This window comes from Dreissena polymorpha, chromosome 15 (assembly GCF_020536995.1).
Source record: "Dreissena polymorpha isolate Duluth1 chromosome 15, UMN_Dpol_1.0, whole genome shotgun sequence".
NCBI lineage: Eukaryota > Metazoa > Mollusca > Bivalvia > Myida > Dreissenidae > Dreissena > Dreissena polymorpha.
Window position 1 is genome coordinate 6,056,883 of NC_068369.1, and position 22,889 is coordinate 6,079,771.

The 22,889-nt window shown below is 36.2% G+C and overlaps 1 protein-coding gene across 2 annotated transcripts; it reads left to right on the forward strand.

The window, feature by feature from the left end:
- Positions 1–1,218: 1,218 nt before the first annotated feature.
- On the forward strand, positions 1,219–22,565 carry LOC127859441 (uncharacterized). Of its 2 annotated transcripts, XM_052396824.1 has the most exons (10): positions 1,219–1,327; positions 4,817–5,242; positions 14,300–14,508; positions 15,270–15,354; positions 15,723–15,782; positions 16,619–16,750; positions 17,397–17,561; positions 18,036–18,159; positions 18,916–19,076; positions 19,657–22,565. In XM_052396824.1, the coding sequence occupies exons 1-10, from the start codon at positions 1,228–1,230 to the stop codon at positions 19,953–19,955; spliced, it is 1,761 nt and encodes a 586-aa protein (XP_052252784.1). In that variant the 5' UTR covers positions 1,219–1,227; the 3' UTR covers positions 19,956–22,565. The 2 variants fall into 2 exon arrangements, with proteins under 2 accessions (XP_052252784.1, XP_052252785.1); XM_052396825.1 differs by lacking the exon at positions 4,817–5,242 and having other exon boundaries at positions 1,220–1,327.
- Positions 22,566–22,889: the final 324 nt, after the last annotated feature.

Genomic DNA, 22,889 nt, shown 5'->3' on the forward strand with positions numbered 1-22,889 from the left:
ATACGGAACGAAAAGTGCAATTCAGTAGAACTTATAGCAATTATATGTCCGACTTGTCGATGTAGACTTAATTGAAAATACTTCAAACATCAAATGTACATTTTGTGTTTGGTCCATGTGCTTTATTCAGGCTCTGTTGAAGGATTCATTCTGACATATTCTACATTTAAACTGTGAGTTCCATGAATGGGGAATGGTATCTAAGTCCTCCTCTATTTTGAAATTCGTAATAACAAATACTGCCACGAAAGATGTACTTATTATTGCCCTCTGAGACCTGCATCATCCGAAAATACGGTAAAAAGAGTGGTTAAGCAAACGTTCATATCAGAATAATGTCGAAAGGGGCTGATAAACATTCCATTTTCTCGTATATCAGGACCCTACAACCCATGCTCTTGAAAGTAGGTGAATTGATTTTGTTGGTCGGCAACTTTTTCGTACAGCATTATTATAACGATATAAGTAAACTTATAAAGACGTGTACGCTTATATTGCACCACATGACATGCAATATAACTATACGATTGAAGTACATGTACACACTTTATTAAAGCTGGGAAGGTATTTTGTGTCAAACCCTTCAACACAGGCACAGGTGAAAATATTCGCAGCTCGTTCACGGAAAAACGGAAACGACACCATCTTGGAAGTACAATGTAAGTTCCAATTAACCTCAATTGCAACCAGTAAGCTCCATGGTTCGCTTGCCCCCACACCTATTTATTATACTAGGCACAAATATCCCTTATTAATTTGGTGCAAAAGCGGCCATTTGCCGAATGGCACCTTTTTCCACTCAGCTTAGGTACTTGAGTAAGCACCTTTAGATATCCAAACAAAAAATATAAGTCTACAAAACATCATTTTTTCTGTCTGATTAAATATCTCATATCGTTGTATAACACTGTATAAAAGAGTAGAATTGTGGGAAAAGAATGTCAATTCGCACCTTTTTTTAAAATAAGGGGCAATATAGACACATGTCAAATACAAACAAGTTAACATGTCCAGTGTTGTTCTTTTTTAAACAAGTACATAACACGATAAATTAGATTTCCGAAACATATTTATATCAAACGCGTGTTTTACACTCGTTCAAGCTAATTGAAATTATCACTCTATATAGCCTGCAAGAGGTGGAGCCATCAATATCCAGCCATGCTGTGTTTGCTCATTAATAATTTTGTGACGTCATGGCTTATACGCATTACGTCATTTTGCAATATGGCGGACGTTAGGAAAACAAATAGGTTCTTATTGTTTATAACAATGGGAATTTTGCTTATCATTGAAAGTTCTATGGCGGAAAATACCACCAATAGCGGTAAGACTGTGTTAGAAACGTATTGTTTCGGTTTTCCGAATTTTGTATACAGATATAAACAATAGAACTTAGAAGAGATGTTCAAACGCTGTTTTAAAGTTCAATTTCAACATTCACCAAACGGAACTTCTTGACTTAAGTTTTAACGTGAGTACCGCGACTTTTTGGATCAAAAGAAAATATAAGATATGCCTTCTGGGTTTCAGAAAACAATTAGGAATATTAATTATAGAAAATTCTGTAAAATTGACTGATTTAATAGCGTGTTCAAAACATAGCATTGGCTACTAAATAGTCGGTATTGAACGGACAAGATCATCACAGAGAGGACTATCAGTGACAGTTGATTGTTATTATTTGCAACAGGTATTTTCCGCGCATGCGCGCTGACTTTTTAGTGGTTATGAAATCGTTAATATACTGCATGATACACGCATGTGTTAATGTTAAGTTAATAAATCGAAAAGAAATTCCAAAAATAAACATTACAACTCCTAAATAATCATTTAAACATTTACAAACAAAAAATGAGTAAAGTATTTTTTGTGTGTGAATTGTTCCTTCACATGATTCTAGTGTCTGCTATTAATAATTTAAATATCGTACGATTCCCTTCTATTGAGCGTCTCCTTATATCGAGCATTTTCTTTACATTCAGATCGCGGCTCTCGTGTTGACGTCACACCCAACCGCGCCGAGTATTTTATTTCACTAAAATTACTACGATTGAAAATAAATACAAACACATTCAAACTGAGGAACAAAAGATATACATGTAGGCCTAATTGCATTTCAAGATCTTACTTCAACTAAAATAATCAAAATGTATCCATATTCCATATATTGTATTGGTCCTCTTCATTAAAGTTCCGCATTAATTGCAAACTGATACTGACGACTGCACTGTTGTAGTGATAACATAACACTTAAAAAATACTTTCACTTTCTTTCTTTCTCAGAAAAAAAAATGATCGCAGATTCTAGGATAAGAGCAGTGCGTGCATATCGCGTCAGGCGATTTACGCCGGTTGATTGGACGTTTATTATACCAAATCTGTAAATAGTTCAGTGAATCAAATGTCTAAGTGTAATTGGCCTAATGTCTCTTTCCGGATTTGACGTCTAAATACCAGGTAAACAACGCCCGTTGTGTATAAAATTGCGGGTGTGTATGGAACTATCGTCTTTGGGTGTTTAATAAACACGCTGTAAATAAACATATTTGACATTTATTTAACGGAAATAACATTAATCTTTGCAGGGCTCAACATTAACGGTTGTCCGATTGCCCCTGGCAAGTTAAAGTTTGGGTTGGGCAAGTTATTTTATAATTTAGTTGTCCGCCCGGGCAAGTGCAAAAAAGAACAAAGAAAAACGTGTGTTTCTGTGGTTAAATAGTACAAATAATCACGAACGATTTGCCTAATGCACTAATTTACTTCGGCGATTGTTGTTTGCGGAAGTCCGAACTAACTACGCATGGTGCGCATGCATTTCCAAACTTATTTTTAGAAACCGTTCAGAAATGCCGTAAATGGCTTGGGATTCCAAACATCACCTTTCAAATCAATCTCCACGCAGAGTTGTCGTTCCTTGCTCTCACATACACCTCTTCGTAAGGCTCAGCATGCCATTTTGCCTATAAAATAGGTAAAACCGAACAAACGCATTCAATGTATATTTGATTTAGATTTTTTAGGATCAGAGGCGTAAAATAATGAAATAGGAATGTTAAATTAACGATAAATCGTGCAAAGACTTGCGAGTGTTAATGCAACTCTTTGGAACTATTTTATTGCCCATTTACGCAGATGGAATCATTCCACGCACTTCACAAATATGTTAACAATTGAACATAATTTTTATTGAGTGACGTTAGGTATTGCTTCGACGCATGTATGTTTGTTGGTTTATTGACATCAAAAAACCATATCAATTTGATAATAATGAATTAAGACTAAGATAAGATATCATGGTATGAGATGGTTTTCTTTAATGCAGTGAATGCAATGTAACCGTCGTGCAAGAGACTGTTTAGTATACTGTAACCTCAATGATGAATGCTTGGAATGATCATGACATGAATGAGACGCTTTCATAACAATAGTCCGTTCTGAGCCCAACACAGAGGTGAATGTAATGTAACCGTCGTGCAAGAGACTGCTTTCAAATGTTATTGTGCTTATCTTTTCCATTACTATTCAGTTATAAATAACATCGTTGGTGTTTTCTGTCACGAAGAAAACTACTAAAGTTATATAACTATATAAAACAAAAACAAATAGCTTCGGTAGATATATTTCATATTTTGCGACATACATTTTCAACAATCTTTTGCTTTACGTCAAATGACATTTTTGTTACGGTTCACCTGTTGTTTACAGTACTGATAGCAGACGAAAAATGTCTAGTTTATTTAGCTTCGGCTATACAAGTAACTGTAAGTCTGCAAAATCTTAAATTGCTGAAATCATTTTGTTAAATGTGCAAAAATATGAAGTTTTGTGGTGTATCATTTTGATCTTTATTAAAAAATATGAGGTTTACAGTTAATGTGATATTTCATGTTTGGGCAAGTGGCTTTACGTTCAGGGCAAGTAGATTTTCTAAGTACTCGCCCGGAAGGGCATGTTGGTTTTTAGGTTAATGTTGAGCCCTGCTTTGAAGATAAATAGTTTATTGTTGCATTTTTCGCATTAATTTAAAAATCATTTAACTTGTTTCCTTAACCGCTTGATACACGGTAATCGGAGGATACATCGGATTATTAACGGAATGGGACAAGTAACGTGAACCTCTTTTATTTAATTTACTTATTTAACAATATTTGGAATAAAAACATATCTAATTTGATATATATTCTTTCTTACGCATTAATAATAAAGTAAGTCATTTGTTTAAAAAAATGCATTATACTACAAGTGTATTATATAAAGCCTACATATATGCATATTTTCGAAGAATAAAATCTATGCGGACTTAAAAGGTTAATCTGGGACGACACTTTACGCAAATGCATTTAGCGCATCTTTCACAGTATGGTATTGTCTAATATGATAAGTTTGACGTGGAGAAGTCACACGCTCCTATTTTTGTACGATATAAAAGAATCATTGACTAAGTATTGACATTACCTTATATTTGTTGAAGCAAATTAAATTGCACAGAAAATATCGAAAATGACAACAATTGAGGTCCAATAAATTTGTGTTCGTCCCAGAAGTGGATCGAAGGTCCGGTGATTCAAACACTTGTTCGCGCAGACTGTTAGCTACATTTATACAGCTTAAGTTATGCATTTATTATTCCTTAAATGATCGAGATTTTTTTAAACAAAACGTTTTGTTCGATCCCTCTAGTTTGATTGAAAGCTCTTAATTCAATTACGATTGCTTTTATTTCTATCAACATATTCAACAATAAGTGTTTGACTTAAAAAAAAACAACACCGTAATGCCTTTTAATTCCGATATTTTTCTGTTTTATTAGATATTCACAGAGTGAAGAAAGTTGTTAAGATGACCCCTGTATTTTCGCTGGGAACCATTTCACCCAAGTCAGGCCGGGAACCACCATCCATCCACACCTTCAGAGACAGGGATCGCTTCCGGTCTATGAATGGCAACATGATTCGCCAAAAAAGATTTTTCAATAAAAGTCGAAACGCATTGTTAAAAATTCGCCAAAAAAGATCCGCCGCTGACAAGCGATTCACTTTGTATCAAGAACGACACAAGAAGGTTGAACAGTTGAACAAGGTCAAAACTATTCGCGAAAAAATCGAGCGGGACATACAAAAAAACAAAAACGATCCTAGAAATTTTATACGAAGCGTTGGGGTGTCACGCGACTTAATGCATGAAAAAAACCTTAAGTTGGATATAGACCAAATAGATATACAACTCAAAGTCCTAGGTAATTATATTTTTTAGTGCTATCATTTTGGTGGCTTCTTTCTGCGGTATCGTTCTTGTATGTTTGCGGGTTTACCATTGTCATATGCGGTCAAGCAAAAACGACATACCATAATTGTCGTTTCAGCGATTGTTTTGCCGTTTCTGTGGATGTATTTAGCGTTTCGGCGGTGTATTTGTCATTTCGGATTTGTCATTTTGGCGTGTGTATTTGTCATTTTAGCGTGTGTATTTGTCGTTTCGGTGGGTGTTTTTGTGCCTTTTTGGTGGGTGTATTTGTCGTTCTGTTTGGTGTATTCGTCGTTTCGGCCAGTGTATTTGTTCGTGTCGGCGAGTAGATTTGTCGTTCAGGCGAGCGAGTGTATTAGTCGTTTCGGCGAGTTATCTGTCAATTTGGTGGTTTTATTCGTCATCTTGGCTAGTGTATCGTTCGTTGCTGCGAGTGAAGTCGTCGTTTCTGTGAGTATATTTGTCATTTCGGTAGGTGAATTTGTCGTTTCGGAGGGTGTATTTGTTGTTTCGGAGACTGTATTTGTCGTTCCGGCGAGTACACTTGTCGTTACGGTGGGTGTATTTGTCGTTTTAACGGGTGTATTTGTCGGTTAGGTGAGTTTATATGTGTTTTGTTGAGTGTATTTTTGTCGTTTCTGTGACTGTATTTGTCGTTTCGGCGAGTATATTTGTCGTTTCAATGGGTGTATTGGTCGTTTATGTGAGTGTTTATGTCGTTTCGGCTACCGGTAGTGTATTTGTCGTTTCGTAGAGTACATTTGTCGTTTCGGTGGGTGTTTTTGTCGTTTTGGTTGATGTAATTGTCGTTTAGGTGGGTGTTTTTGTCGTTTTGGTGTGTGTAATTGTCGTTTAAGTGGGTGTAATTGTCGTTTAGGTGGGTGTAATTGTCGTTTCGGGGATGCATGTGTCGTTTCGGTGGGTGTATTTGTCGTATCGGCGAGTACGTTTGTTGTTTCGGTGAGTTTATTTGTCGTTTCGGCAAATACTTGTGTCGCTTCGGTTTGTGTAATTGTTGTTTGTGTGCGTGCAGTTGTCGTTTTTGTGGGTGTATTTGTCATTTTGGTTGGTGTAATTGTCGTTGTGTTAGGTGTATGTGTCGATTTTCTGTGTGAATTTATCGTTTCGGCGAATGTATTTTCGTTTCGGTTAGTGTATTTGTCGTTTCGTCGGGTGTATTTGTTGTTTTTTGCGAGTGTATCTGTCGTTTCCGCAAGTTTATTTGTCCTTTTTGGGCTGTATTTTGTCGTTGCTACGAGGGTTTTTGTCGTCTTTGGCTTGTGTATTTTTTTCTCTCGGTGGTAGTTTTCTCGTATTAGCGGATGTATTTGTCGTTTTAGCGAGTGTATTTCTCGTTTCGACAGGTTTGTTCGCTGTTTCTGCGGTTGTATGTGTTGTGTCGGCGGTGGTATTTGGCGTAACGGCGAGTGTTTTTTTCCGTTACGCGGCGGCGAGTGAATTTCTCGTTTCGGTCGACGTATTTGTCATTTCGTCGAGTTAAGTTATCGTATTGGCAACTGTATTCGTCTTTTTTTGCGAGTGTATTTGTCGTTTGGCGTGTATATTTGTCATGTCTGCGAGTACATTTGTTGTATCGGCGAGTGCTTTCGTCGTTTCGGCGGGTGAATTACTCGTTTCGGCGAGTTTATTTTTTCGTTTCGGCGAGTTTATTTGTTCGTTTCGGCGAGATTTGTTGATTCAGCGAGTGAATTTGTCCTTTTGGCGGGTGTATTTGTCGTTTCGGCGAGTACATGTGTTGTTAGTTTTCGTTTGGGCTCCTACTATTGAGTAATTAAATGGTAATTAAATTGAATGCGTTTTAATTCCCTTTTATTATTGTTTAATTTGAGTTGCAATGCTATGAGGTTACATTTTATTTACACGTAAATGTATCATGAATATTGCTGGGCAAAGTGTGAGGTTGAGCGCTTTATAACCGGTTTAAACCCCCATTGCATTGACCGTTCCAAGGCGGTGACCCCAGCTTTATTCTTATATGTGTTTATGTTGTTTTGTATTGTGCTGTTTTGAACTGTTCGGGCAATCGGTCACTCGCCTTAAATAAAGGACCAACTGATTGTTTATAATAAGAATTAAATACTGCTCCAGCAGCTGGAGTTTCACTTCTTTATATTGTGTATATGTCGCTTGGGTTAGTGTATTTGTCGTTAGGGCTGTCTATTTGTCGTTTGAGCTAGTGTAGTTGTCGTTTTGGCCAGTGTTTTGTTGTTTATGTGGGTGTATATTTCGTTTCGTTGGGTGTATTTGTCATTTCAGTGAGTGTATTTGTCATTTCAATGAATGTATGTGTTACTTCAGTGAGTGTATTTGTCGTATGGGTGGGTGTATTTGTCGTTTCAGTGGGAATATTTGTCTTTTGGGTGGGTTAATTTGTCATTTTAAAGGGCAAATTTGTCATAACAGTGGATTTATTTATCGTTTGGGTTGGTGTATTTGTCGTTTGGTTGGGTATATTTGTCGTTTTGCTTTGTTTATTTGTCATTTCAGTGGGTGTATTTTTCATTTCAGTGGGTGTATTTGTCGTTTCGGTGGGTGTATTTGTCGTTTGGTTGGGTATATTTGTCGTTTTCCTTTGTTTATTTGTCATTTCAGTGGGTGAATTTGTCGTTTCGGTGGGTGCATTTGTATTTCAGTGGGTATTTTTGTCCTTCCAGTGAGTGTATTTGCCATTTCAGTGAGTGTGTGTATCGTTTGGGTGCGTTTCGTGTCTTTTTGGTGCCGGAATAAATTTGTCGTTTCGGTGGGTGTATTTGTCATTTCAGTGAGTGCTTTTGTCATTTCAGTGAATGTATTTGTCGTTTTGGTGGGTGTATTTGTCGTTTCGGTGGGTGTATTTGTCTTTTTGGTGGGTGAATTTGTCATTTCAATGGGTGTATTTGTAAATTCAGTGAGTATTTTGCCATTTTAGTGAGTATATATTTATCGTTTGGGTGGGTTTATTGTCGTTTGGGTGGGTAATTTTTTCGTTTCGGTGGGTGTATTTGTCATTTCAGTGAATGTTTTTGTCATTTCTGTGAATGTATTTGTCGTAAGGGCAGGGTGTCTTTGTCATTTCAGTGGGTTTATTCGTCATTTAAGTGAGTGTTTTTGTCATTTCAGTGAATGTATTTGTCGTATGGGTGGGAGTTTTTGTCGTTTCAGTGAGTGTTTTTATCATTTCAGTGAATGTATTAGTCGTTTGGGTGGGTGTATTTGTCATTTCAGTGAGTGTTTTTGTCATTTCAGTGAGTGTTTTATCATTTCAGTGAATGTATTTGTCATTTGGGTGTGTGCTTTTGTCATTTCAGTGACTGTTTTTGTCATGTCAGTGAGTGTATTTGTCATTTGGGTGGGTGTTTTTATCGTTTGGGTGGGTATATTTATTGTTTTGATGGGTATATCTGTCGTTTTGCTTGGTGTATATGTCATTTCATTGGGTGTATTTGTCATTTCAGTGGTTGTATTTGTTATTTCAGTGAGTGTATTTGTCATTTCAGTGGGTGTATTTGTCATTTCAGTGGGTGTATTTGTCATTTCAGGGGTTGTATTAGTAATTTCAGTGGGTATGTTTGTCGTTTCGGTGGTTGTATTTGTCATTTAAGTGAGTGTATTTGAAACTTGAAACTTGCTAATGTGATGAAATGCCTATTTATATAATTATATTCAATGGCGTTGTACACATATATGTACAAAAAATGATAAAAAATATGAGTGATTAATACTGTTATGAAGCATTAAATAAATGATAAATAATCTAAAATTGTTTGATATAAATAAAAATGCCGTAAGAAACTTAATATATAAAGAAGTGAAACTCCAGCTGCTTAAGCAATAAAACAATGCCGGCTACAATATTAAAACACATTAAAAGTATAATATTATGTAATAAATTGATATAACTAGGGTTAAGACAATAATTCTAATGATATTATGAGCAAATATTTGGGAACATAAATACACTCTTTTTCATTAACTGAAAGGATTCGTGAAAAGAAATGTCTGCACTCTGGCTGTCAGATTCCGCAGTTACCGGTCACCTGTCACCCTTACGGACACTTTTTTGTGTTTTAACCTTATTTGAACAATTGAGACTACAAGTTCCAAATAGACTGACCAAGTGTGACTACAAGACACAACTTGAAGGTTAAAATAACAGTTTGACTATAAGACACAACTAGAGGGGCTAAGCGTGACTAAAAGACACTGCTTATACTACCACCATGTGAGTTGAAGACTGGAGAAATCAAACCACGTCAGGACAACCGTCGCACTCTTGAATTATCATAAATTATAATAAATCTATAACGCTGAGTCTCGATTATTTTTTCAAACCACATGTATTCAAATTAAAATGCTTGATGGTAGGTAGGTTTTTCCACAGATTCGGACCAACAACTCCGAAACTCCTGTCCATGAAAGTTTTTCTCTGTGTGCGTTTAACATCATAACATCTGCCATACGCGACTGAAGATCGTAGGTTACGTGCTGGTACTTTTTCTGTTTTAAGTTCTGTAAGGTATTTTGTCGCGTGACCAACAGAACAATTATACATGAAGGTCAGTAATTTGAATGTTATCCTGGCCTTTACTGGTAGCCAGTGTAGTTCATACAAAGCATCTTTTGAACTGTCATATTTCTGTGGGCCGAGTACCAATTTGGCACACATGTTTTGGATACAAGATGAGATTACAATAAGCCAAATGGGATATTACCAAAGACAAAACGAGTATTTCTGTTGTTCTTTAAAATTCAGTGTTTCAACTTAATATACATCCATATACTGTATGCATTTTTCTGCTATAAAAGTGTCGCCAGCAATATCTTTTTCTTTAAGTTGACATTTATTTCTTTGGGGTCTACTACCGAACATGATGAATTCCGTTTTTGATGCGTTCATTTTTAGTTTATTCTCGTCCATCCAGTTGTTAATAACGAGTGCGCAACGTTCAAGTTCATGAATGGCAGATCTTTCAACAGGAAAAGATGTAGGTTTGAATCGCTTGTTTGCGGTGTGGTCGTCTGCAAAACCGTACACTGTGATGGATGGAGGAACGACATCAAACAGTATTCTAGCGTACCTCAGATAGAGCCACGGAACAAGATAACTACCCTGGGGGACACTAAACTCCAAAGAACGTGCCGACGATAAAGCTGAATTAACACTTATACGACAGCTTCTTGGACGAAGATTAGAGTCTATCCAGTTTATTTGCGTACTACATGCACCGTATTGTTTTTGCAACACGTCTAGTAGAATGTCATGATCGACTGTATCGAAGGCAGCACTAAGACCAATGGCAAAAAGTTCTGTTACCTCTTGATCTTCCATACCTTCGAGTATATCATTGACTAGTCTAAGTAAAGCAGATTCACAACACAAGAATGGAATTGTCTGTAGGCCGACTGATTTTTTGAAAGGAGATCATTTTCATTTACATGTATGTTGAGTCTAAACAGAGCAGCCGTTTTGATCACTTTCGATAGAAATGATAAGTTGCTCACTGGTGTATAGCTGGCATAACTCAGGTCTAGTCCAATTTTCTTAAGAAGTGGTCCAGCTATTGCCTGTTAAAAGTTTGAAGGAAAAACTCCTTGACTCAGAGAGAGATTAACCAATTTTGTCACGAACGGTAGTTACTCGTTTAAAAATGATTTTAGTACTTTTGTAGGCAATACATCTAGTTCGCATGATTTTGTTTGCAGATGATTTATGACCTTTTTCACTTCATCATGGGTGAGCTCTTCGAACATACCGAACCCCAGTAACTTCCTTGTGGTCGGGTGTAAATTTTTCGAAACTTGCAAGGGCATCTCGAATTTTTTTGTTTATTCAGGAAGTGATCGGCAAAATGTTCAGCTATCACGGTGTCGCTTTCACATTCGGGCATAGGGTTATCAGTATTCTTTCCTGTTTATTCTGAGACAAACTTGTAGAGTTTTTTAGAATTCCCTTGAAAATCAATTACTTTTTGACTAAGCGATCGTTGCTTCTCTAAATTCAACTCGAAAGTGTTTTTATTTCTGGCATTTTTGAAAAGTTCATACTGGTCTGGTTGTTTGTATTTTCTCCACGTGCGTTCTAGTTTAGTTTTAGTTCAAGAATGTTTTTATTAGACCATGGTTTTGGTGCACGACAAATTTTGTTTTTCTAAATGTATGGAGCGTGTTAATCAAGAATTCTACAGATTTCATCTTCAAATTGCTCTACAAAAGTATCTACATTGTCTTTTGTAATTGACAATTCATTGAGGTCGTTAGTAACTGCTGAGTGGTCTATGTTTTTAAAATTTCGAAATCTTATGATTTTACTCTTCAGTCTTGATATTTTCTTTTTGTACTTTGATAACGACTTTAACTACGCAATGGTCCGAAAAGAAAGGGCCTGGTTCACACGAATTGATTTCAATACCATTTGTAGCCTCAGAGATTACAAGGTCGAGTGTATTTCCCTCTGTGTGTGTGCTGAATTGTTCCAAACCCATTGCTTCAAGAGAATTCTTTAATTCAGTCACAACACTGTTAGTTTTATTGACGTGCAAGTTAAAATCTCCAAGAATCATAAAATTTGAACAATTCTGATTCTGTCAAAAATTGATGTTCAGTCCCTAATGGTTGTGGTCTGTAAACGCCAATTACATAAATTATAATGTTTTTGAGAATCAATTGCCATATACCACGTTCCATTTTCCGGGTCTTACTAATTGACACTTTTCGAACAGTAACCCCAGTCCAACAAGTTAAAGCCACTTCGCCGCCTATTATGTTTGAACGATTTACAGTACCATTTTGATTTCAGTCTGATGTATCTATTTGGTGTTGCTTTTCATCTGAGAACCAGGTTTCTGTGAATACGGCAAAGTCGATTTTTTTCTTCTATCAGATATTAGCCAATCAAAACATCTTTGTTTCTAACAGCAAAATGACAGTTCAATGTAAGGCTAGATATTTTTTTCGTTAAGACCATTGAGTGTATTGCATTTTGGGGGGTATTAGAGGTTGTTTAAGTTTGCACCTGAAATGTTTTGTGTGCTGTGTCTTTTCAGAGATGTTACAGTAAGAATTTGTGATGGTAAACTTTGTAGATTACTTAAATTTACTCCACTATTTGTGTCCCATACACGTAACTCTTGATCCCTACCACCTCGGGCACCTCTATATTTCAATAGATTGTAATGCTTTAAAACGGCTAACGTTCGTTTGTTTGGTATTGTATGATTGCTCGATACTGCAGATAAATCCCGTAATTGATCTCTATTATATCTTGTCAGACACATTGTGATTGTAAGTATGTTAATCCGTTGTAAAGTGTTCACCACATGTAAAATAATAATCCGTTGAGAAAGTGTTCACCACAGGTAAAATATTAATCCCTTAATAAGATATTCCCAAAATATTTACACAGAGCAAATTGTTTCTACTAGTATTCTACTTTTAACATATCTTTTTTTAAAGATAAATAAAGTAGTGCATCCGTCAAACATTAATGAATATCACTGACAAAAATTAATTTTTTTTCCTGTCACTGGTATTCTAAAAATAATCCAAAATATAAGAGCACAAAGTTTTGGCAGCCTACACTTTGACGCACTATATCCAACTATATCCACTATATATTTGCCATTTTAGTAAGTGTATTTTTCGTTTCGGTGGGTGTATTTGTCGTTTCGGTGTTTGTTTGTTGTTGTTTTTTGTCATTTTAAAGGGTGTATTTGTCATTTCAATGGGGATATTTGTCGTTTCGGTTGGTGTATTTTTATTTCAGCGGACGTATCTATCGTTTTGGTGGGTCTATTTTACGTTTTGGTGGGTTTGTCATTTCAGTGAGTGTATTTGTCATTTCAGTGGGTGTATTTGTCATTTCAGCGAGTGTATTTGTTGTTTCGGTAAGTGTATTTGTCGTTTCGGTGGGTTTATTTGTCATTTCAGTGGGTGTATTTGTCATTGCAGCGAGTGTATCTGTCGTTTCGGTGGTTGTATCTGTCGTTTCGGCGGGTGTATTTGTCATTTCAGTGGGTGTATTTGTCATTTCAGTGGGTGTATTTGTCATTTCAGTGGGTGTATTTGTTATTTAAGCGAGTGAATTTGTCGTTTCGGAGGTTGTTTTTGTCGTTTCGGTGGATGTATTTGTCGTTTGAGTGGGTGTATTTGTCGTTTCGGTGGGTTTATTTGTCATTTCAGTGGGTGAATTTGTCGTTTCGGTAGTCAAAACAATAAGTGGGTGTATTTGTCGTTTGGGTGGGAGTATTTGTCATTTCGGTGGGTTTATTTGTCATTTCCGTGGGTGTATTTGTCGTTTGGGTGGGTATTTTTGGCGTTTCAGTGGGTTTATTTGTCATTTCAGTGGGTGTATTTGTTGTTTCGGTGGGTTTATTTGTCATATCAGTGGGTGTATTTGTCGTTTCGGTGGGTTTATATGTGTATATGTCGCCTTGACATGCTATCTTCGCCCTTCAAACCTGCGAACATGCCAGAACGCTGAACAGTCATCCTTGTTGTCAGGAATGTATGCCGTTATATATCATGGAATTTGTGTACTAGCACTATGTCGGTCACACGTTTTTGGAATATAAAATATCTTATATATCAACTGCGAATCCATTTTAAGACCCTCAAAATCATTTCAATGATTATATAAAACCGGCGAAAATTGACTACATCGTGTTGCTTGAACATCCCATAATAAATTACCTGAAAAACTATTTAATAACTATTTTCACTCGTGTCTTGATATTTACTTTGAAGCCGAGGATAAGTGTTTAAATTGCGTGAATTGTTTTTCAATAGTTTTTCTTAGTTTTTGCTGTTCAACGATTACAAGTCCAGTTATTATATCATAGATCTTGACGAAGAAAACCCTTAGTTCTTTTGTGATTTTTCTAGTGCTCCGGTCCTTATCGGAATGGAAGGTTTAGAAATGCAGTCTAGAGGGTTTTACCACCTGTACACCGTAACCCACTTTAAAATTAAAAAATCCTATTGTAAGATACTATGAAAACTTGTATTTTGCTTAAGCAGTATGCCAAGGTTGATTTTACTTTGTCGTTTTCAGATTTTAATGAACAGGTGAAGAAAACTTACACCGCAAACTGTAAGGATGAAGAAAAAGGCATCACTCTAGTTGGTGAAGAGGGAACAACAAAGACCTTTGAGTGTGTGGAAATGTTCATTCGAGCCTCAAACAAGAAAGATAAAATATGTGCGAATCCCTCGACGAAATGCTGTGCTTCTTGCAAACTCAAAGACCCACCTGGGCCACCAGTAAAGCGTTGTCTTATTTATTTCCTAAATCGGCATCATAAAGCTAAATACATAAAGTGATTATGGCCTTGGGCATTTAGAAATGTTGTTTTTTTTCCAATAGCTTTCGTCTCATATAGGCCTACGCAATCAGCCCAGGTAAGTCAGGAATGATACTTTCCGCTTTCATGGTATTTTTCTTTTAAAGCATGTATTTTCTCAGCGAATCCAGTTAAGGCAGAAATGACGTTCCAGATTACCCTGTGCGGACTCTACTCGATTTCATTTAATCATTTTTTATCTAGAATGAGTCTCATAAAATAAACATCCATATTGGTTGAAGGACAATAGTGTGTGAAAATAGATTTTGGTTGTGCTCTCTGAAAAGTGGGTTTAATGAATGTGCGTAAAGTGTCGTCCCAGATTAACCCGTGCAGTCTGCACTGGCTAATCAGTGACGTCACTTTTCGCTTGCATGGTATTTTTTTATTACAGAAAGTCTCTTTGCAAAAATCCAGTTTATGCGGAAAGTGTTGTCCCTGATTAGCCTCTGCGGACTGCACATGCTTATCTATGAGGACACTTTACGCAAATGCATTAAACCCCATTTTCACGGAGCACGGCTCATTTTATTTACTGTTGATTGTACCAGAATATAACGTTCTATGCTCTTAAAAGACATCATATGTTTGTATGGTATGTTCTTCATTTAAAGTATCAATGCCATTGTGTGTTTTAATATATTTGTGGCGCATTATTCATTTCGTCTTTTTGTACACAAGATAATCCGGGGCGAAACTCCAGTAATGGCGTGGTGGAACAATTTTGCGAAACAATTAGGGGAAAGTCTCGGGATTACTACACCAAGTAAGCATACAGTGTTAACAACGTAAATAGTCCTGGTGATACAAAGGTATAAAACGTTTAATTGCAACGATATATATAGTAATAAATATTGTTTTACGGTTTTAATAAGAAAGTATTTTCTAAGCATAGATCTAGTGAGAACGGTTAGGACCTGTGCACGGATTGAAAACTGTTTATTATTGTCAACGAAATAAGCAAACTTTACTTATACAATCTGTACACGACACTTGCTTGTTCCTATACATATACCCCATCATCGTCGCATTAAACTGTCTTCATTTCGAAAGTAAAAAATATATAAATGGATGTAAAGGATGATAAAAAATATTCCACGATGTTATATGTGTGAACGTGTTTGCTGTTTTTAGAACCCCCTATAGTAGAAAAAAATACCTCACCACCAAAGCCACCAAAGCCACCAAAGCCAAGTAAGTCCAATACAAAATATGTGTTGTGAGCAATGAGCATAGTACGATAAAGAAAATACTTTTTAAGGGGTTTATACAAACCAGTTTATTTTTCGAGGCTTTGAAAAAAAAACAGATCTATGAGTCTTGGTGAAAGGTTCAGGTTTTGTGCGGAGCAAATTGTCTTATCTATTTACTACATTTACATTGTCGAATATATTACATCATTTTCACATTTGTCTGTCACATTTATAAAGATTGAACAAATGATGTTATGAAAAAAACTGACTAATGCATGTTTGCTGTTTTAAACAGATAAATCAGAACCACATAAGGGAAAGAAACCCCCTCCACCAAAGCAATGAGGTTATTTAAACAATATGTTTTGTTTACATAATATTACAAAACCCCATTACAAAGGCTTTTCAAAATTGTTGGTTAAACTTCCATTCACGTTTAAAACATCGCGATGGAGAACGCCTATATTCGTTTTGAAAACAAGTTGGAAGTCCTTACGTACGAGTTTTGGCGAATGGTTCAGGCAGTCGTGCTATGCATTACCTGGTAAAATACTTATGTCGAGGATGATGATTATGCTCAAGATTTTGATCGTTTGGGTTGCGGTAGAGGCGATGATGATTTATTGATGGTGATGATGCTAATGAGAGGGGCGGGGGACGGATAATGGCAATGATTAGATTGCAACGGTTGTTTTGTTTTACCGAATATTTCACTTGCTCATGTTTATTTGGCACCTTTTTGTGCAAGTTTAAAAGTTAAAAATAGTTTTCCTCAAATGTTTATTCGTTTGAGACTGCATATCGCGTTTCTTATATATATTATCATTGTATGTGTAGTAGACCCATGTCTCTCGTATCCCTGCAAGAACGGTGGCACGTGTAACAACAAACCTATGGATATACTGGCCAAAGCCCGCGGCTTCGAGTGCGTTTGTCAGTCCGCTTACACGGGAAAGGACTGCGAAGACCGTAAGTTAATATCACCCCTGTATTTATGTTCCGTTGAACGGTAAATGTCCTTCGGTTTTCGTTTGTTCTAAGGATTATAAATTAAGCCTATTTTAAAGGTGATGCATGTTATTAATATATGAGTCGCGTCCTGAGAAAATGGGGCTTAATGCATGTGCGTAAAGTGTCGTCCCAGATAAGCCAGTGCAGTCCGCCCAGGCTAATCAGGGACGACACTTTCCGCTTTTATGACATGTTTCGTTAAAATGAAGTCTCTTCTCAGCAATAATCCAATTTAGGCGTAAAGTGTCGACCCTGATTAGCCTGTGTAGACTGCACAGGCTAGTCTGGGACGACACTTTACGCACATGCATTTTGCCCAGTTTTTTCATAACACGAATCATGTTAGGGATGACATCTAATACCGAATTCGGTATTCGCATATTTAATCAAATATTATATTAGCTAGGAAGTTTATTACAAACTAGCAACACGTACAATTAATTTTTGTAAGTTATTTTTTTAAGCTTTTATAATACATCACATATTTTTTCACGTGCACGTTGCAGAATAAAATATAACTTAACAAATAAACAATTAACATTTATATTTCGATTTGATGATATGAAATTATTCCACTTTAAAACTCACAAACTATTTTTATCAGGAAAAGAAATGTGTTCAACTCTGAAATGCAAAATACTCAAAGACTGTGTGGCCTCACTGGAGGGAATGCTCTGTATCTGCGAGGGAAGTAAACAGGCACTGCACCCAGACAATAGATTCTGTCTATCCGAAAATCCGGCTTCAGAAAATCTTGCGTCCGAAATCAGTACGTCATAATAGGCGTAAACAGCTGGTTTGATCCTTCAAACCGACGATCATATAATTGTTTGCTATCCGAAATCATTTTACATGTAAAACATATTGAGTTTGCGATTATGATTGCTTCATTTGATAATGTTCGCACAATTAAACTATTTATTAATCCAACATTAAAGAAAGAAAGAAATAATGCTCCATACAGATTTGACGAAATTCTGCAAGTCTGTGCAAATTATAAATAAAAAGGCAAATAACAAGTGTATAATAAACAGTTCACGAACAAATTGGCCCATCTTACTTTCCTAATTCTGGTGAAATGTTAGTGGATAATGTATTTGTCCTATGGGTTTGTCAAACATTCGATTATTAAATACACGTTCACGTCACTTTGAATAATTTGATAAGCTCAGCGTTTTGTAAGTGATTTAAACATGATTGTTTTTACGTCCGTTACTGGCTTCTTATTTTGTGGCCATTTCAGCTCAAGTGATCGGGAAAGTTTCCACTTCCGCCTTAACCATATACGTTATAGCCGGCGTCTCTGTGGCCATTTTGATCATCTTGTTGCTCACGTTGGTAACCCGCATGAAGGCGTCATCTAAACTGTTAAGTGCAATTATTGCGTCCGGATTGTTTATATGAGTTGCTTCCTGAGAAAATCGGAACTTAATGTATGTCCCAGATTAGCTTATGCAGGCGGTTCATGTTAATCAGGTTCGACACTTTCCTCTTTTATTGAACGTTTCTTTAAAAGGATGTCTTTTCTAAACGAAAATCGAGTTTAGGCGATGTGACCAATCTGATTAGCCTGTGCGGACTGTACAGGCTCATCTGGGGCGACACTTTCCGCACATGCATGAAGCCCTGTTTTACCAGATCACAGCACATAAGTGTCATCGTGTTGTCCAAAAGTCACATTCTGTGGGAACATGTTAAGCGTATGTTTTCTTTGTCAGTGATTTTTATGTTTAAATTCATATTAAATAATATGAATCAAAAGATAAGTATTAAATATTTACAACTTTGACATACATATTGAATAATCTATTATAATTCAATATTAACACCTATCTATTTAGTATGTTCTGTACAGATCTTTACGTCCAGATGATTCATGACAAGGTGGTTTGAAGTCCTGAATTGTGTGATCCTTTGTAAATTTATTTTTGCATGAGTTCAACTAAACGAGTCCATAAATTAAAAGAAAAGCTACAAACGTTTTGGACAGAGCAAACAAGCTATTTAAAAACGCGTGTTTTTTTACTGTGGAATCAGTAAGTTATTAATTTTCAAAAGTGATATTGATACAAAAGCTTATTGTCGCTAATGTTAAGCAAGTTCAGGATCGTATTTGCTTACAGACGAGATTTAGAGATCTTATACGTGGCGGCCCTAGACCAGGGCTACAAACCACGATATGAGGCCCCCGAGATGTCCGGCGTGTGGATAGACGTCGTCAAGACGACCCTCTGCTGTGCCACGTCTTCTTACCCCGAGACGTATGTGCCACCGGAAACGCAGGGTACGTCACCAAATGAGCCGCGTTCTTGGAAAACTGGGCCTTATGCTTAAGTGTAAAGTGTCGTCTCTGAATGGCATGTGCAGCCCGCACAAGCAAATCAAAGACGACAATTTCAGCATAGTCTAGATTTTCGTTTAGAGCAGATCTCCTTTAAACAGAAAATTCTATATAGGCGTCAAGTGCCGTTTATTGCATAAACTAATATGGCACGACACTTTAGACACATGCATTAAGCCCAGTTTTCCCAGCGACTTGTTGAATCGTTTTCTAATTCAGCAACTGAATAGGTAAAATGTTTAAAGAATTGTTAAGGACAAATTGATAAGACTTTTAATGATGTATTTAATCAAATACTCCCTCTTCTGATTTACCCCAAAGATATCAGATTATTTATCTTACCAGGAAACATGATCGCCAGAATCTCAATAAGCTAGAGGCTTCCGATGCAGTAGAGCTCAATTATTGGGTATTATTATTTAAACAAATACTATATATTGTTCTTGTAAATCTTAAAAAAAAATACTGTTTAATATTTCATCACTATATTCATTACCAAAAATGTAAACATCTTGTGTTTCAGAGCAAGGTACACATTTGACACAAGACTACATGGATAAAAACGCGAGTTCATTTGTAAAATCCAGTGCTCATAGAATTTCTAAAAGACGCGCCAAAAGGTCAAGGTCAAGTTCGGAACCCCGCGCTGTCATGTATCGTGTTGATTCAGCAAAATCGATACAACAACCGCTGGCATTGCATACTCAACGCCCCAGATCTGCAGGTCCTCGCGGCCCGTCAAAACATAGCGAACCATTACCTGGTTCTCATAGACGCTCTACAAGAGAACGTGACCTCTACCTATCGGGTCGCAAGCAATAGATCTAACGATATATGCTATCGTGCGTACATTTTGAAGACTTAGCGATCGACGTCATGACCCGCGACGGCAAGCGTGAAACGATTCAAGTCCAAATAGCGTCATGCAAGCGGACATAGCGACCATTAAAATGGGTGATCAAAGGAAAAGTGAAACAGTGAAATGTTATCTATCCTCGCTCTAAACATTTGACTTATTACTTCAACTAAAGCCTAGTGATTAGTACGTACAATAAATATGGACAATGCACATAACCAACATTAAAAGGCGTATAATCAACGTAAGACCGACACCTACTGGGCCGTGCTCTGTGAAAAGGTGGTTTAATGCATGTACGTAAAGTGTCGTCCCAGATTAGCCTGTCCGCAAAGGCTAATCAGGGACGACACTTTTAGCCAAAACGGGATCTTCACTAAGAAAAGACTTTCTTCTAACGAAACATATCATAAAAGCAGAAACTGTCGTCCCTGATTAGCCTAATCTGGGACGGCACTTTACGCACAAACATTCAACCCCTTTTGCACAGAGTAAGGCCGATAAACACATTCAGCAGCGATTACGCTGAAGTTGTTAGATTGATAGCAAACATGATATAACGTGTGTTTTAAAGGACTCGAATTCACCATTTTCTCTCGAATAAAGTAAAGTGTTTGTTTATTTTAGTGTTACCCCACCCCCCCCCCCCCCCCCCCCCCCCTCAGTTAAGAGCCATATCGTTTTGATTCATGATACACCCTTACTGCTGAACATGTGAACTCCATATACCTTGTGCCTGGAGTTTGGCTGGAAGACTGAAATTTGGTCGAATGCAATTCCTGCTTGACAGACAGTTGGCCATCTTAAAATGCATGCTCTCATGCTGTATTGGTTTATCCCTAATTTATATCCACCTAAATTTACATCTACTTCAGCAATTTCAATATACATTGAACAACAATATAAGCTACGTTTTAGACTACGTGTTATGGATAAATATACCACTCCCTCATAGTATCAAGTGTCTTTCATAATCAGGCTACGCACATACATTTGCGATGTTCATTCAACCCAGGAACGTAACTTGTTAACAAAAGGCTTATTATTTGGGTCACAATATACTCAAAGATTTCCTTAACAAATGTGAAAGCAATATCTTTTTTTAAACAATAACGTCAATTTTTTGCGCTTAGAGACCCTCATAATCTTACATTTTTTTAAAGACCATTCCAACCCGAATTGATTTAAACAATAAAAAAGATAGGTCATGTGATCTGTAAGACAAAAATCAACGGCCACTATTTACACCCATATTTTTACCGACTTCTCTCAGTTGATGAAAGTTTCCCGCCAATGTTCAGTCTCATGAAGTCTCCAACCTAAAAGCAACACCGTGACTTTGCAATATACAGAAATGTTTTCCCTACCACATGTTTTTGTACATAAATATGCTCTGAAACTAATTAATCTTGTTTTAAAAGTTAAGCTGTTAGTATTAACGTATACTGATACTCTTTTTACAATGTATGAAAATGTTGTTTTCGCTTGAGCTGATTCTTTGCTGTTTTCTCATTTTAGTCCGATTTTTTCAGTTTTGAGAGTTTACTTGTTAGATCAATATGTGTGTTTGCATAAAATCCAAGTTGTATTTTATTCTTTATATGCATGATAGCTGTAAGATTTTATATTGTTACTTACATGCAACATGAATCCACTAAATATATAAGAAAAAAGCACATTCAGGATGACTTTATTCTATAATATAAGTGCATGCTTTAAAATATGATAAATCTGTTCTCTGTTAGTTTTAATGCAATGCCCCCAGGCAGTCAGTGTAATTGTTCACTTTATAATGTATGCACTTTGATGCCATCAATGCAAAGATTTTAAATTCATGCACATAGAGACCTTCAATTAACTGATTTTTCATTTAATTTACTAATGTGAAACAAGTAAAACAAGTAATTACTTGTTTTGAAGGTACAAGAAGTGGTGAACCTAAGATCATCTATTTATATTAATTTAATAATTTAGTAAGCCCTTTTTTTTCTTAAAAAACAAACTCTTGCTTCATTATTGCTTTCAAAGGAAGCTTTTATGCAGACTTGATTGAAATGTGGATGTTAAATACAATAACAGTGTCTTATTTAGTAGCATTGTCTGCATAAGTATTTTACTGGTTGTTTACTTATGTAGATTAGTGACATTTTTATACAAAGTGTCATTATTGTCAAATTATTTATTTTTCATGTATGAGTAATATTGGTATTGATACTCCAAAACCAAAATAAATAAAAGTGTTTATTAAAGTGTACTTTTGCAACAAAAATAACATGATTGTCAAACGTTTATTTTCTCTTTTTTGTATTTATAACTATAACTATTCTACAAAGTAAGGCTAACCAATGTGTTCTTACTCTCTTATCGAAACAAAACATTATTTACATCTTATGTTCCTGATAAAAGTATTTCAGTACAAAGATAAATTATATGCATGTAATTTATATAAATATCCTGTGTGTTCTTATTACACCTAAACAGCTAAAATTTAAGTTGTCATGTATGCATTTAGCGTTGCTGATCTTATAAAACTCTTAATAATATTGTTAATTATAGTTACTGACTTATCAATCGTACATATGTCTTTGTTATGTCTACTTGATATGTTTATAAAAGATAACAAAACAGTTAAAACAAGAGTTACTTGATCGGAGACATATGTTCCCAAAACAGGGCTTTGAACTAGCGACCCAAATTTCAATAGGGGTCATCTATTGACCAAGGCCAATGCACATGTAAAGTATCAAGCCAATCTGTCAATTCGTAGACGAATTATTGATCGGAAACAATTTTACACTAATTGTGACATTGACCATGACTTTTGGCTCAGTGATCTCAAGTTCAATAGGGGTCATCTACTGTCTGAGGCCAATTCACACGTGAAGTTTCCAGTCAATCGG